We start from the raw sequence: 15,480 nt of genomic DNA, 5'->3' as shown, positions 1-15,480 counted from the left end.
GACCTCTCCTTAGAGCTCAACACATGGGGGAAATTTCCAAAAATTAGCTTCTGATTCTGGCTGTGTCTTCACATAGCTCTGTATTTACTTCAGCATAAACGAGATGTCTTTGTAGAAGCATTTGTTCTGACAGAACATCTTTCTCCATATAATTAATGGTATTTGGAACCTATTCCAAATGACCTAAGGGCCTAACTGCAAACACTAATGCACGTATTTAATTTAATGTAAGTGACTAATATGTGAGATTCCTCATGCATGCTGTTTAAAGCATAACTTCAATTGCTTTTAGGACTACAGTCTGCACTGAGATGGAGAAAAAAATGCACATTGTGTTACTTACTTTTAAAAAGCCCCCAAAGCCATAAGCTGGGCTCATCTCTTGTTTCTTCTCTCATTGAGAACAACCGGCTGTCCCCAGTCCTGGCTGGAGGTTTCACTGCTGTGGACTGACCTCAGGAGACGGAGCTCTGCACGGAGCGTGGGGTGGTGTTGTGCCTTCTCTGGTGTGGGCTGAGGTGCTTGCTCATGTCCAAGTCGCAGCCTCTGGATCTCCTGTGGGATTTCTCTCGGGGAGGGGAACAGGGAGAAGACCACAAGTCAGTAATTTTCCACAAAACCAGCTCACTGGACATCGCAAGAGGAGAACAAGTATGACTGTATGTAGCTCTTCATCAACATGGATTTAATGACTGGGCTCCAACAAACAAAAGAAGGCCCTGGCACTGGTACAGGTCTCTGCAGACTTGTAAAATAAACTTCTAGGATTTCACCATGAAGTGAAATATTTCTTCAAGACCCCCAAAAATCAGAGGTAGAAGTGAAGCAGCAATATGCTTATATTGCTCCCTCTACTTCTTCCCCATGAACATTTCAAGGATCACAAAAACTAAAACTAAAATAGCATCTGGCACCTCTTGATTATCGGAGAAAATATTCTGCACTTAAAAATATACTTTTAGTGTATCCAGAGAACTGAGAGAAGTCAACAATTTGCAGAGAAGCCCTTTAACAGGACTTGTTATGACGGGCTGGCCAGCCCTGCAGTGCTGTCAAAAGGCTCATAAAAAGCTTTGCAGCAGCAGGTTTCAACCTTTGTGTATTTCTTCTCTTCTTCAGAGCGTGCCGGACAGCAGACGGCCAGGAGGCAGCCGCGAACTATGAGAGACAAATGGCGACTGGAGCTGGTGGCTCATCACACGGGGACAGAAGGCAGAGCAGAGTCTGGAGCGGGAAACCCTCTGGTCTGGGCTGGCCTCTGTTTCACAGTCCGGCAGTGCAGGCAGAGCTCTGCTGACACACGTTTCACGGCACCAGGCGGCCTGATGCCCAGGGCAGATCCTCTGTGCTGACAAACCAGCGTCACTCCTTTTTGGGCTGGGCTGGCCTATTGCTCCTGGACACTCTCCCTCGGTCTCGGTCACATTTGTACCCAGTGTCTCCCTTGATCAGCAGCCTAACTTGCTGCTAACCTTTCTGCAAGCCCTTCCCAGACAGACTGTGTTCTGGAGAGCTTTAATCATCTTTTCCACAAGTAAAAGCAGGGCAGCATGACATTACCAGTGTGACCGATCCTTTTATCATTTCATGTTATAGAGCTACAGAGGCTTTAATTCAAAGTTAATCTGGTTTTTGAAACAGGACAGGCTTTTTTTTTAAACTCTAAACAAGCAGCTGCAAACAGTAAAGTATCAACGGTTATATCAAACCATTGAGCAGTGCACTCATTAAAACACTGGGTGGCTGTGGATTTCAAAGCCTTTGTCCTATTCTGTGGGCCTTTTTGTGCCCTGTGCTTTGTGCAGCAAGAAGTATATGTACATGCGTTAGCACACAGCACAGAAGGAGGTGGTAAAAATGTAGGTGGTAAAACAAATATATACAATAGATGGGTCTGAACAAAACCAGGTGCTTTATGGACGCTTACCGGTTTTTATTTTCAAGCTCTGCAATCAGCTGCCTCTGTTGCTTGTTTGCATCAACGGTGAAGGAGATGTCTGACGCCCCTCTCTGCTGACCCGGCTGCTGTTGTAAAAGAAAAGGCTGCATTGAAGGAGGAAAAGCCAATGGGCACCCCTGGGTTCAACACAGATCTGGTCTGCGAAACCTCCTTACCTGCAGAAAACGCAGAACCAGGCTCGCCCACACCACAAAAAGAGCACCCATGTTGTGCTCATGCCAGTACGGCTCCATTGCTGGTAAAAGCAGGGTAAGTGCGAGAGTAAACAAGACTCAGTGCGTACCATCCTGCCATTCATTGCTTCAAGGAGCTTCCTCTGAACCAACTGTAAAAGGCAAAGCCACTGCTGCAGGCAGTTGCTGCAATACGGCTCTTCATTTTGATTGTACAGTCAAGAGGAATACCACGAAGCAAAAAACAGTGTTCCTCTCCAAAAAGAAGAGGATGTGTTTCCAGTGCAGCAATGGTTCCTTCTCTTGAAAGTTCTGCTTTCCATCTGAAAGCTGGACTCCGTTTTGAGTCTGGCTGGGTGGCCCACTAGGCCAAGTTTTCCCACACGCTCTGGTGATACCTCAGGAAAGCTCTTTCCCCAGTCCTCCAGGTAGAGCAGAACCCTTTTCCTCCCAATAAAATTCAGTGTTAAATAAACTATTACCAAACTAGGTAGTGTTTACTACAGTTTCATTGGACTATGCTCTTTTTTCATGTTTATCAGCAACAACCAAATATTGGTTTGTTCACACTCCTGTATTTCAGTATTGTATCAATGACAATGCAGAGCAAGACATCCACATTTTCACAGCTATCAAAGATACCCATTCATTTCTAACTCCAATCTGAAAGAATCAGACATTGGAAAATACTCTGCTGTGTTACTGCTGTGATTGATCCCAGTGTTTCTCACCATGAGAGCCCCGTGAAGTGTAACTCTGGAGCCCAATTTTACGCGATGCCAGGCACCTCCTCCTCCAGGAGGTGGCACCTTGCAAGAAGGAACCCTCAGAAAGGATGAAGATCCATCTCAGTGCTAACCTGTGCCACCACTGTCTGTGGGCAAAGGACAGCACATCGTGCTTGTCACCACTGGCTACTCTTTCTGCTCCAGGTACATTTTCCCATTAACACTCCAACCCTAGGGAAGCAGAGCAGTGCATAAAGAAAAACCGATACATTCTGGCGGATATAATGACTGATACAGAGGGAATCGAGACCTTTATTCTGAATGGTCAGGGTTATTAGTACATTTTGTTCCCCAGAAAACAGAACGGCCATCAGCAAAGCTTTACAAATTTCCACTGTGCTCCTAATGCAGTGTGACTCTTGTGATTCGAAAGATTCTGTATACAGAAACATTCTCTTTTCCTTCTGTCTCCTTTGCTTAAATAGCACAGACGGATGGCAATAAGAAATTCAGTATATTCCTTCAAACCAGCTCTAATTAAAAGTTACTTAAATATTGTTTCCTAAGTTTTCCCCCATATCACAGACACATGTTATATAGAACTGTTTTCTACTAGTTTCTACCCAGAGACATTATTAATGGGATAACTTGTTCCCATAAAGGATTATTGCCCTTCAGAAATGGGACCTTCACCTGCAGGTTGCCTTAAATTTGAGTCACTGTGTCACACCTCTGGAAGGGACTGATTTGGGCTGGGCTGGCAGACCAGAGCGCCCCTCGCTTCCCCTGCAGCCACAGGCAATGTGAAATCCTCCACAGCGGAGGGGTGCACGGGACCACAGATTTGTCCTTACCTCCTGCCCTTGGGATGAAGGTGACTCAGTGCTTTTACATGAAGAGCGGTGCCTGATTTTGCCCTTTCAACTGACCCTGCAGTGTAAATCTCAGTGTGAAAATGTGCTTCTTGGCACTCTGGACCTGCTGCTTTTCACTTGACCATCATTTATGGTCCCTTGTTCTATCAAATTTGCTGAGATAGGAAAAAAGTAACTAGGCTGACCTTATTTATGCCATTTAAGATTTTATATACTTCCATCGGGTCCCTCCTTCATTCTCTCTTATTCCTGAATATAGTTAGTGAGGTTTTAGCCTGTCATCACCTTTTATCTTGGGATACATAGAACAGAACAATCATTGCTCTGAAATGAAAATGGGAGCCAGGGCTAACGCAGGGGTCATCACAGTCATCCTGCTGGAGATCATTCTTCAAAACCCTCAGCACTTAGGGCCCCAGCGGCCGTGATATTTGAACTAAAGAGTAAAATGGATTCACCAGCCCATTTTTCCACTCCAGTATATCATTCATTTTTAACCCAAGCTAGTCCAGACAATATTTTCTAGTCTTTCCTGAGTTCAAGATGTCAGATTCCCTTTGCTGTAGTTGTTTAAATACCATTGCATTAGTATATAGATTATATGCATTAATAAGTGGATGCTTTGGTTTAAATGGACTGCATAATAGTATTACTACCAAAGCATAACAGCATCTGTTGAAAAGGATAGGGAAAATTAATCATTAAGACTGTCAGATGTAATTTCCCCGATCTTGCCAAGCCCCTGGAACATGACAGAAGGGAAGTTCCTTCCTTTAATTAAAACACTTACTGATGAAGAAGTTTCTGCTGCCAGCCTTGCTGCGTACCTGGCGATCAGCTTATGTTCTTCACCCAGGCGACTTGCGCTGTCGAGCACGCTGCTCAGGATTGGAGGGGAAGGAGGGAAGACGTTAACACGGGATAAAAATGACCATTGCTCTGTCACACTGCCTGCTCACACCGCCCCCATCACAGAATTCAGAAGCAAAATGTCACCAAATTAACAATGGCAGGTGTTAATTGAGCAAAGGGGAGAAGTGGGAGGGCAATGAATGTCCCCCGATAGCCTTAAAATTGTGTCACCACTGGTGAGAAAAGTCTCGGACGTGCCAGTCTCCCGTGAAATTTTTGCAATAGAGGCATCAGTGTGGTCTTCATGACTTGCTTATTCTACAAACCTTCACTTTATAAGTAATTTACTATAGAAAATACTGACAAATTAAGTCCACCTGATAACTGGCAAGGCCATTGTACAGGCGGATACACAGTACCTCAAGAAAAGGTGTTTAACCATTCATACCCACCCCAGGTATTGTTAGGACGTCATGGAGAAAAACGTGTTCAGTGCCGAATAAACCTCTTGTAAAGAGGCCCTCTGGATTTCAGAGTTTTGCCAGATGGTTTATTCCTCAACTAGGAGATAGTGAACTAGAAAAAGCCATAGGAAATATACCATCCACAACCTAGAAAATTAAAAATGTCACTACGGCTGCTCTTCAGGGGCTCCAGGAAGAGATGTCATCACTAAGCAAGATAGTCCTACAAAATCGCATGGTCCTGGACCTCCTGACTGCAAAAGAAGGAGGAGTTTGTGTGGTGATAAACCAAAGCTGTTGTTCATATATTAATCAGGAGAAACGGGAGAAAACAGATATTCAAAAGATACGGGAACACTCTCGGATCCTCCATCTAGTTACTAGAGACAATACAACAGGGGGATTCTCTAATTTATGGGAAGGCCTCACTTCCTGGCTTCCCAACTTAACCTCGTTACGATCCTTATTTGGAGCTTTAGTGGGAATATCAGCTTCAGGGATACTGGTCTGTATGACGATGAGGTGTTCCCTGTGGTGTTGCCAGAGCGCCGGGACACTTGGAGCAACTGGAAGAAACATCAACTAAGGCAGGAGCAAGAATCTAATAGGTATTTTGTAAAGACATTGGATAAAGAATAATCATATCAGTAACAGAATTAACTAACCTCTTAGAAAAGGGGGAATGATACAGGGGATTGACAATTAACTAATTAACTCTGAAAGAACTAAACCTACCCCACATCACTAAAGAGCCAACAGAGAGCTAACCCTTTAACCCACATAGGCTTGCTTAGCTCTGTGTAACTTATTGTACGAGAAACAGGAGTTCGCTGACGCCTTGCACAGATAATAATCCTTGGTGCATCCTTGGGTGAACCAGATAACAGAAACCTGGGCACAGGACAGGAGATACGCCAGTTTAACCAGCTCAGCAGGCTGAGACCCAACCAACTCATCACACTGGACCAACGGTGACCGCGTACAGAGAAGAGGACCCGGGGTCACGATCACTGCGCAGCCGCAACCAGGAGGACCCGGAGGTGGAGACTCTGGAAATGGTCTCCTGAACTCATTGTAATCAGAACGGCCTTCTCAGGGACAGGGTATGAATATGTACAGGCGCTCCTAAAACTGCCATGAATACCTAACACTTTACTGTATTTAACCAAGCTCACAGCTACTGTAAAATACACACGTATTAGGTGAAATTATTCTCCGTGTGTCCGACATTGTAGATAAATAGGTAAAATCCATATGCTCCTTACAACCTCAAGGTTTGTAAGGTCAGCGCCACGCCTCAAGGGCTCAAAACGGTGCCAGAATCACCTCAGGGCTCAAATGGTGGCCCCTGGGGTGTTGGGATCACCTCACGCCAAGAAAACCCTTGAGGAGCTGGAGTGAGCTCAGAGGAGGGAGCGGAGCTGGGGAAGGGGCTGGAGAAGGAGGCTGAGGTTGGAAATTGGGGGTAATTTCTTCCCCAAAGGCTGTGGGGCGTTGGAACAGGCTGCCCAGGGCAGTGCTGGAGTCGCCATCCCTGGAGGGGCGAACAGACGAGGTTCTTGGGGACGTTTCAGTGCTGGGGTTGGGTTAATGGACTCAATGACCTTGGGGGGCTTTTCCGCCCAAAACAAGGGGCTAATTGGCCGCTTTTGGGCATTCCTGCACAGCCGCTGTCTCCTGGCCGGTCGGGCCGGCTCGGGGGGACACCGGGGGTGTCTCCGCAGACATGGGGGGTTCATCCCGGCTCCGGTTCTCTCCCTCCAGCCCTCAGGATCCTGGAGCGGGACCCCGACCCCTCCACCCGCACCCTGGCAGGTCAGACCATGCTCCTCCTCACCACCAGGACGAATCAGCCGAGACAGCGGCCGACCCTGCGGTCCCTCTTCTGCTGGCGCAGCTAAGCCCGGCTTAAGCGCAGCTTTTCTCACCAAAACACCTGGATTTTCTGACAATAACTCCGAAAAGGAGCCGAGTTTAACCCCATTAAGATCATAGGGAAGATCCCAATTAAGGAAATTGAAAATAGAAAAGCTAAGAAGCTTTTAGAGCTAATAGAAAAGCTGAGTTTACCTCCATTAAGATCGTAGGGAAGACCCCGGTTAAGGAAGCTCACACTAATAAAAATGCCAAGTTTATCCCCATTAAGCAGCAGCAAAGTCCAGCCCAGAGGGCAGCGAAACCTCCAGTATTTTCCATTTGAGAAGAGCCCAGGATGTTCATCCCAGTTTGAGAAACAAAAACGGGGCAAAATGGGGATTTTGCTGCAAACGCGAGAACTTGAGCATCCGGGTGTTTCATCCGGGGGGCGCTCGGGGGGAATAAAATGCTTGAGGCCCAAAGGGATTTGTGGGAAATTGGCGACGGGCGTTTCAACTCCAGTTGGATATCGGGGAAATGGTTGGACTCGATGATCTTAAAGGTCTTTTACAATGCAAGTTATCTGGGGATTCTATAAACCAGAGGAAACTGGGGGGGTTAAATTGTGGTGCAGGGGGGAAAAGTGGGGGACGTGTCCCCCCTTGTGGCCCTCATATCCCTTCCAGGTCCCCTTTGTCCCCCCACCGCCATGTTGCCCCTGATGTCCCCTCTATGTCCTCTGTGTCCCCCCCATCCCGTGTGTCACAGAGGCACCCCGATAGTTTTAGGCAGACAACAGGGTCCAAAACAAACTTTTATTCTGGTCAAAGAGGTGCAGCAGATTAACCGGTAAAGAACGGGGTTTTAGCTCTCCAAGAACATAAATACAGGTTCGAGTATCAGTTGAGGAAGTTATTGGGGTGCAGCAAATAATAACAATGGGGATCCACAGTGTGCACACACGTGGCTCACCAAACACAACGCCAGAGCCGCCCCTGACTCCAGGAAAAGTGTGCACTTGCCTGAATCTGGCAAGGAATTACTAAAGAAAATACATGTCCTTATATTTAAGCACGGAATACGCTCACTTTGCCTAAGTGAGGAAAAACAAACAGAGCCCCGCGATCCTGCAGGAATTATTTCACTCACCCACACTGGAGATGAGGGAATCCCGGTCCCCGGAGATCACCTCCGGCAGCCACCCTGCCTAAGGGGGAGGGCTCTGGCGGCAGCATTTGGCCCGTGCTCCGAGAGGCCCACACAACAGGCAGCCTGTTTCTGAGCATGGTTCTGAAAGAGCATAGAGATTTATTCTAGTCAGCAATGTAGAAAGATTTCTGTATATCTGTTTTGACAACAGAGCCAAGAAGACATGGAAGTGAAAAGGAAACAAGAACCATACGTAGAGCGGAGAATGGGATGAAGCGAGTACTTCAAATTAATATGTACAGAGACCAAAAAATCTCTAACCAGAGTGCTCCCCCAATTTATTTCACAGAAATTTTCATGTATAACAGAAGTTTGAATGTATATGTACTGCGAATAAATAAATTGTTTCCGGATTTCAGTAAAGCTTTGACAGTGTCTCTGGCAGCACTGTCCTGGACCAGGTGTCCAGCACACAGCTGGATAAACACACAGTGCAGTGGGTGAGCAACTGGCTGACGGGCTGGGCTCAAAGCGCTCGAGTAAATGGGGTCATGTTGGGTTGGACACCCGTCACTAGTGGGTTCCACAAGCATCCCTCTTAGTGCCAGCAGTCCTGGCTGTACTTACAGACTGGGGCACGAGACGCTGGAGAGCAGCTCTGCAGAGGGATCTGGGCTTTCTGGTTGATGGCAAGCTGAACATGAGCCAACAGTGTCCCTGGAGCCAAGAGGGACCCGTGTCCTGGGGTGCATCCAGCACAGCATCGCCAGCCAGGCCAGGGAGGTGATCGTCCCGCTCTGCTCTGCACTGCTGCGGCCTCACCTGGAGCACTGGGTGCAGTTCTGGGCGCCACAGGATAAAAAGGATATAAAGCTATTGGAGGGTGTCCAGAAGAGACTGGTGAAGGGTCTGGAGAAGAAGCCATATGAGGAGCAGCTAAAGTCACTTGGCTTGTTCAGCCTGGAGAAGAAAGGACTAAGAAGAGACCTCATCACGGTCCACAGCTTCCTCACAAGGGGAGGAGGAAGGGCAGGCGCTGATCTCTCTGGCAGCAATGGCAGAACCCCAGGGAACGGCAGAAGATGTGCCAGGAGAGGTTTAGGTTGGACATGAGGAAAAGGTTCTTCCCCCAGAGGCGCTGGACACTGAACAGGCTCCCAGGGAGGGGTCACAGCCCAACCTGACAGTGCTCAAGAAGAGACTGGTGACACTGTGCTCTATGGTTCTCTGGTTCTACTGAACGGGGAAACACAAGCTGGAGCTCTACAGCAGACAGGCGAATGACACCCGGTGTGTCCAGACACCGCCTGTTACATCTTCGGGAGAAGCAGCTCACACCGGGCTCCAGTATTTTTCCATCACACTCCTGATACTCTTTTGAGCACAACAGAAAGACGAGAAAGAAGGTGCTTCAGTCTGTGCGGGGCTCACGGGCGGGCCCGGCACAGCGGCTGCACACAGGCTGCCAGTGCAGCCCCGTTCCCGCCGGGACTGCACCCGCACCAGACGCAGCGAACTCAACACCAGGGGGAGCACCGCCCCCACTCGGCGGGAAAAGGGAAGCGCTGCAATGGCTCCCGAACGATCTTTCTCTCCCGCATTTAAGGCGCGGATACTTCGGGAAAGCCCGGGCGGGTCTGACACGGCCGGTGCCGCTGCCTGTCCACCCCGCTCCGCGCCGCCGTGCGGCGCCGCTCCCCGCGGCCCAGCGGCTCCCCCTGGGCCCGGCCCCGGCCCCGGCCCCGGCCCCGGCCCCGGCCCCGTTCCGCCTCGCCCACCTGGCGCTCCCGCTTGGCCGACGGCTCCTCCTTCACCTCGGTCACGAACACACACGGCACCGCCCGCTGCCCCGCGCCCCGCCGCCTCATGGCCCCGGCCACCCGAGCCCGCCCGCTCCCAACGCCGGACCAGCGCCGGGCGGAACTGCGGCTGCACCGCCCCGCGCTGCGCCACGGGAAATGGAGAACGGGACCGCCCGCCCGCCAGGAGCCCCGCGACGCACCCGAGCGCTGGGGAGGGCGGGACGGGACGGGGCGGGGCGGGGCGGGGCGGGGCAGGGCGGGCGCGGTGGCCTCGGGGCACCTCCCCAGAGCCGCCAGCGAGGCGGGGGCCTCCCCTCTCGGAGGCGCCCAGCGCGGCCGCGCGCCTGGGGCAGCTCCCGGGCTCCAGGCGCCGTTCTCTCTCCAGAGCGGCTCCGCTGTGTTTTCGGCTCCGGGCTGAGGCAGCGCGCCCTGGCGGTGCCGTCGGTGCCGTTGGCCCGGCAGCCGTTCCTCGGGCTGTTTTCTGCTTGCCCGGTGCCGCACGCCCGGCTGGGGCAGGGATGCCCGGGCCCCGGGCCGTGGGGAACTCGCTGTGTCGGTTTTGCCCCCGTCAGCACAGGGGGCTCCGGGTGGTTCCCGGGCTCTGCGCCTCGGGATAAACCTTGGAAGCGGTGCTGGGCTGACCCTGCCTGGACAGCAGGTGCCCACCAAAGCTGCTCTGTCACTGCCCCTCAGCTGGGCAGGAGAGAGAAGAGAAACAAAGCGCCCACGGGTCGAGATGAGGACAGGGAGACATCGCTCACCCATTACTGTCACAGGCAAAACAGACTCCGCTAGTGGGAATTAATTCAGTACCAATCAAATCTGAGCGGAGTAATGAGAAATAAAACCTAAATCTTCAACCACCTTCCCAACACCCCTCCATGCAAAGAGCTACAGTGAGGAAAATGTTGGGCAGAAGGGTTTTGCTTAAAAAATGGTCAATAAGCTTTGTCTTTGCATTATCAAAGGTTTGTTTCTCAGGCCACAGCTCCTTCAGCAAGGGGCTGGGTATTATTTAAGCCCCGGCAAATGGCTTTGTTCCATTTCTCGTTAAAGAAACACTGGGATGGGAGACTCCGAAATAGCCCGATTTTCTGTAATTCACACTGAAGCAATGGAGATGAAGGAAGATGTCCGAGCTGGACGTGTCCCCTGGCCCATGATGGTGACATCAGGAGCTGGAGGAGCAGTTGGAACTTTCAAAACGTAACATTCTATACTGGCCGCAACCGCCTCTGTTGAGTTGGCCGGCTGCAGGAGGCACCAGCTGCTTCGTGCTGGTGCCTTCTGCGGGCATTCGGAGCCGTCAAAATGAGCCGAACTGGGAAAAAGTGCCACTTCGAGTGTTCCCAAAATGCACAGGTAAATGCTGTAGATCTTAGAGTGCTTTGGATCCTTGATTTCTTGATACAGCCGTCTGTTCTGTAAACGTAGAAGCTGATGTGTCTCTCTGGGTCGTGGCCACATCTGTAGATGAAATATCGGGTTTTTGGAAGTGGTGAGAAGAGGTAATGATCATCTGAACCGTGGGAATTTCTCATGTGAACTGCGCTCGGGTACTCAGGGAACACATAAAAGTCATGGGTGACGATCACTCATCTTTCGTATTGAATCAGGATTATATTGATCTTGAATACGTAGGCCACGTTTATAATTTCTGCTTTTAGTTCCTTCCTGAAGTACTGCAAAACAAGTTATTGAGAAGAAAGTCCTGCAACGTGTGTTTGCCCTGGATTTAAATTCCACCTGTTGAAGATCCAGGGCTGGGTGCTGGGCTCTCCATTGTCGCATCCATTTCGACAGTGGGGGTTTTGGCATTAATGCCCGGGAGCTGGGCTTTGGCTCCAGAGCCCAGTGTGTCCCAGGGGATGGCCCAGTTGTACTGACTGCAGCCCAAACGTGGCGTGGTTTGGAGATGCTGCTTTTAGACCCAGCTGGTAATGTCTGAACCTCCCAATGCACGGAGAGCTGGGAGATGGTGTGAGCAGTGCACTGACAGCAGTCTCACAACACCGATTCACAAACTTGTCGTTTTTCGGTTTTTGCTGGGCACCTTTCTGGGTTTGATGTCGTGCTCCTTATTTCCCAAGGACCCATGTCCATTAATGGTAAGAGAGTCCAGTGCAGGATAAGTAAACGGCTTCGCTCCTCATCTGGTAACAGTTTGACATCAGGAAAGCTCAACTGACCTCATTCAGGATAACTTTAGAGTTATCTGGAGCTTATGAGAACTCCTAAGGTAACTTTAAGAGTTCTAAAATATCGGAACATGGTCCCACAAAACCTTGGTGATGTGGTCCCAGCAGCAGACCGCGTACTGCTCCATTTAGTCCATGTTTATTGTTCTGCTTACAATCGATGACAACTCTTTTCTCCTGCAGCAGAAGTACAGGCACATCCCCTGTTTTTGGGAAAAGCAACCATCAGGCTGTGTGAGACTCAACTGTGCCTTCCATCATAGCAGCCCTCGGAATATAAACGGGCTTTTCCTGCCACCTGACAACAGTGAGTAAAAAATATTTTCTCCACTCTCTGTTCATTGGAGTCAGTTCATGCACAAGAATGTCCTTGCAGTGCTTCGTGATCTCTACGAAGGTTCAAAACGTACCACGGTAAATCAGTGGCGTAGGATCTGCTGCCGCAGGGAGTTCAGAGCAAAGGAAGGAATTGTATTGGCGTTTGAATGGTGTTGCCACGTGACTGTTTCAGCTGTCGTGTGATGGATCTTCGTGTTGCAGGAAAGATGATGGCACAAGCGGTGATTTAGGTTGCCAGGATCCACAGAGTAGAAATGTTGCAGAAATCATTTGCAAGGTTAAATAATATCTGAAACTAAAATTATTTTTGGAAAGTAAAAAAGCACCATTACAAATTGTTTGTTTGTTTCTTTGTTTGCTTGTTGGTTTTCTCATTCCTCTCTAAGAGGAGCTCTTGGCTTCCAGCAGTGCTGCTCTCTCTGCAGTTCCCACATCCACAGCAGCGACCCCTGGCAGCTGGTGCTCTCCTAAAGCCAACGTAGGCACATCTTGGGTGTGCTGGGAGTCAGAGAAGATGCCCTGGAGGCCCAATGGACATGGGCAACCTCTAGAAGAGCCATGTCCAACAATCAGAACGAGAAAATAGATCCAAACCTTTCTCTTTTTACTGAAAAAATGCAGACATTCAAAGTCCATGTGTCCCAGAATAGCATTGTAAACATTTTAACTGCATTTGTCCTTTTTAATACTTAGAAATCCTGCTAAACCCATTGAAGGTGGAGTTGGCTTGCACTGTCCGGAGCTGATAATGTGCTGTTCTGGGCAGTGGCACAGTGAACTGTCAAGTTAAACTGCTGGATCTTACATTTTCTTGGCAGAATAGTTTTCCCAAACGTCATAATCTGCCTATTTGATGATCCTCTCAATATGATAAAGAGTTCAAAAGTGCCCCTGCATGTCTGACCTGGGTTTGATATTCCAGTTCCCTTCTAACAAAATCATGTTCTTTTCTGCAGATGTGCCATTGCAAGAGGGTGGCCAAGAAAGGACTCTGCACCCCGCACATCTGCAAGAGCCGCTCAGAAATCAGCAGAATATTTTCCTGCCAGTTCACGCTCCGCTCATTATCAGCCTCAACAATGCTGAAGATGAGGAGGACGATGAAGGGGATGATGACAAAGAGAACTGTAAACAGATTATATTTTCTTCTACAAAGAAGTAGAATAGGGTCTTTTCTACACTTCACAACTGATTTGTTATAATAACCACGACCTATTTAGAAAAGAGTTGTTGACAAGTTTTGCAAACAGTTTCCTGCTGATCCCAAAATGTTGGAAGTGGTGCTCACCAGACGTGAGGCATCATTCCAACTCCTGCGAAATGCCTACCTGTATATTTCAATAGCGTTATCACCCACATACCTCTTTTGTATTAAATGAAGTTTAAAATGTGATCCACAACTCCTAGGATGTGATCCGCAGTTCAGATGGCCATCAAATACTCTTCAAACTTTCTCTAAATTTGGGGACCCAATTCACTAGATTGATGGAATGTCTATGCATTTTTATACATATATTTGTTTTGGTTTTGTGCTTTTTAAAAGTAGCCAAACGGTTGACTGTGTCTCTCTTAGAGATGAGGGGTTCCTGGGGAAGAATGAATTGCACGTTCCCAGAGAGTGAGGACGACCCCCTGTTAGTGCTTCCTGAGCCGGGGGCAGTAGGAGGGAGCCCCATGGATTCAAACCAAATCAAAGCCGGGGCTTTGCTGATCTCAGCAGCCTTAACTGAGACAGATGAGGAGCCCTCACTTCACCATCTCTGCCAGCAGATGTTCCAGGACAGGAACCGTGGGCAGAGGTTTTGTGACAAGCGTCCCTGGTGACGTGTTCAGTCAGAAGATTTCCTTTGGCTTGTCAATGAAGGATTGTGTTGAACGTGAGCACTGAGGGTGGGTTTGAATAGTTTCAAATCCACAAACATTAGCTTCTTCCTATGTGTTGTACCTGCCCTTCCATCACTCCTGGAAACACCTGATATTAAGGAATCCTCGTTCCGTCCAGAAGCAGAGCTGACATTGAGAAAAAACCCACTGTGACCCAAATGAAATTGATGATGGTACATGATTACTAGGAATTGTTGAAGGTCTTTGTACAGATACCCAGTAATCTTTAAAACCATTTCCTACAGATGTTTCTGATTGGGTGCCTAAGACTGCTGCAGAAATGGAAGAGGAAAGAACCATAAAGGAAATATGCTATAAAACTGGTAAATATGAAATCAGTCAGTCTTTCCTAAATAGCAATGAAGACAATATACTGTGCCTTTTAATTGTTCTTTTTTTAAAAATATTTTATTTTATTTTATTTTATTTTATTTTATTTTATTTTATTTTATTTTATTTTATTTTATTTTATTTTAATTTTCCTTCTTCGCTGTGTTTAGGAGAGTATTACAGGATCCAGTACCCTCACAAACACCAATCGGCAGAAACTGTGTCTTCAGCTCAGGAGAAGGAAATATTACTCTTGGAAGCCATGGAGCGAGACTTACAGAAAGGCAAGTAATATTCATCTTCTCAGACAACATTTCCCATTAATGTTTACCATTTCTTTTTCCCCACATATATCTGCGTGCATAGTGTCTCAGGCATGGTGACTGCCTGTGTTGATTGTGGATGCAAAAGGTAGAAATGGGCTGTAAAACCTGCGTGTGCTATCTGGAGATCCACAACCATTCCATAAATTGGATCAGATAGGATCCGTAAATATCATTCATGGAAAGTGGGGAGCTAAAGAATGAGCAGGTTATTTGTAGCTCGTTCTTTACTTTGGAGCCGTAGCTTTTCTTTAACCTGTGTATTATAGAATTGTCTTAGAGACCGTGAGAGTTGTGCATCAGTTACAGCAGACAGGATCCAAACATCCAAGAGAATACAAAGAAGAATATAAGAGGAGAGGTTAAAGGACATTGCACTGAACTGATCGCTATCTCCCAGAGGCGGGAGGGAGAGAATGGCAGTGCCGTTCCCTGTGCTTGCACACCAGCAGCTCACACCTTCTGTCTGCTGCCTCTCCAGGTGATGGTAATACCATTCCTGCAACATTCAGGAATACAGAAAGAGAAGGCGAGAGCTGGGAAAGG

At 48.4% G+C, this 15,480-nt stretch overlaps 2 protein-coding genes across 28 annotated transcripts in view; one reads left to right on the top strand and one right to left on the bottom strand.

The window, feature by feature from the left end:
* The window catches only part of LOC136112550 (uncharacterized), a 33,825-nt gene extending 23,745 nt beyond the window's left edge, over window positions 1-10,080 (bottom strand). For 14 of the 27 annotated variants that reach the window (XR_011735764.1, XR_011735767.1, XR_011735769.1 and 11 more), the window contains exons 1-5: window positions 8,686-9,742; window positions 8,059-8,199; window positions 4,527-4,614; window positions 1,928-2,025; window positions 455-568 (exon numbers count right to left, since the gene is read on the bottom strand). Coding sequence is in view for 4 of the 27 variants with exons in the window: in XM_071799059.1 (XP_071655160.1) it covers window positions 344-379 (36 nt within the window). In the remaining 23 variants the exon portion in view is untranslated. Of the gene's footprint in view, window positions 1-343; window positions 569-1,927; window positions 2,026-4,526; window positions 4,615-8,058; window positions 8,200-8,685; window positions 9,752-9,836 lie in introns of those variants that run through there. The other 13 variants (XR_011735781.1, XR_011735782.1, XM_071799059.1 and 10 more) reach the window with 7 other exon arrangements.
* Window positions 10,081-10,593: 513 nt separating this feature from the next.
* LOC136112382 (uncharacterized protein C12orf50 homolog) lies at window positions 10,594-15,022 on the top strand. The gene is made up of 5 exons (XM_071798917.1): window positions 10,594-11,222; window positions 12,242-12,365; window positions 13,354-13,524; window positions 14,527-14,604; window positions 14,782-15,022. Exons 1-5 carry the CDS (start codon window positions 11,172-11,174, stop codon window positions 14,901-14,903), a joined length of 546 nt encoding a protein of 181 aa, XP_071655018.1. The 5' UTR covers window positions 10,594-11,171; the 3' UTR covers window positions 14,904-15,022.
* The last annotated feature ends 458 nt before the right edge of the window (window positions 15,023-15,480 follow it).

Source organism: Patagioenas fasciata, chromosome 25, assembly GCF_037038585.1.
Source record: "Patagioenas fasciata isolate bPatFas1 chromosome 25, bPatFas1.hap1, whole genome shotgun sequence".
Lineage (NCBI taxonomy): Eukaryota > Metazoa > Chordata > Aves > Columbiformes > Columbidae > Patagioenas > Patagioenas fasciata.
Note: the sequence above shows the minus strand (reverse complement) of the source record. Positions and strands in the feature narration are given on the sequence as shown.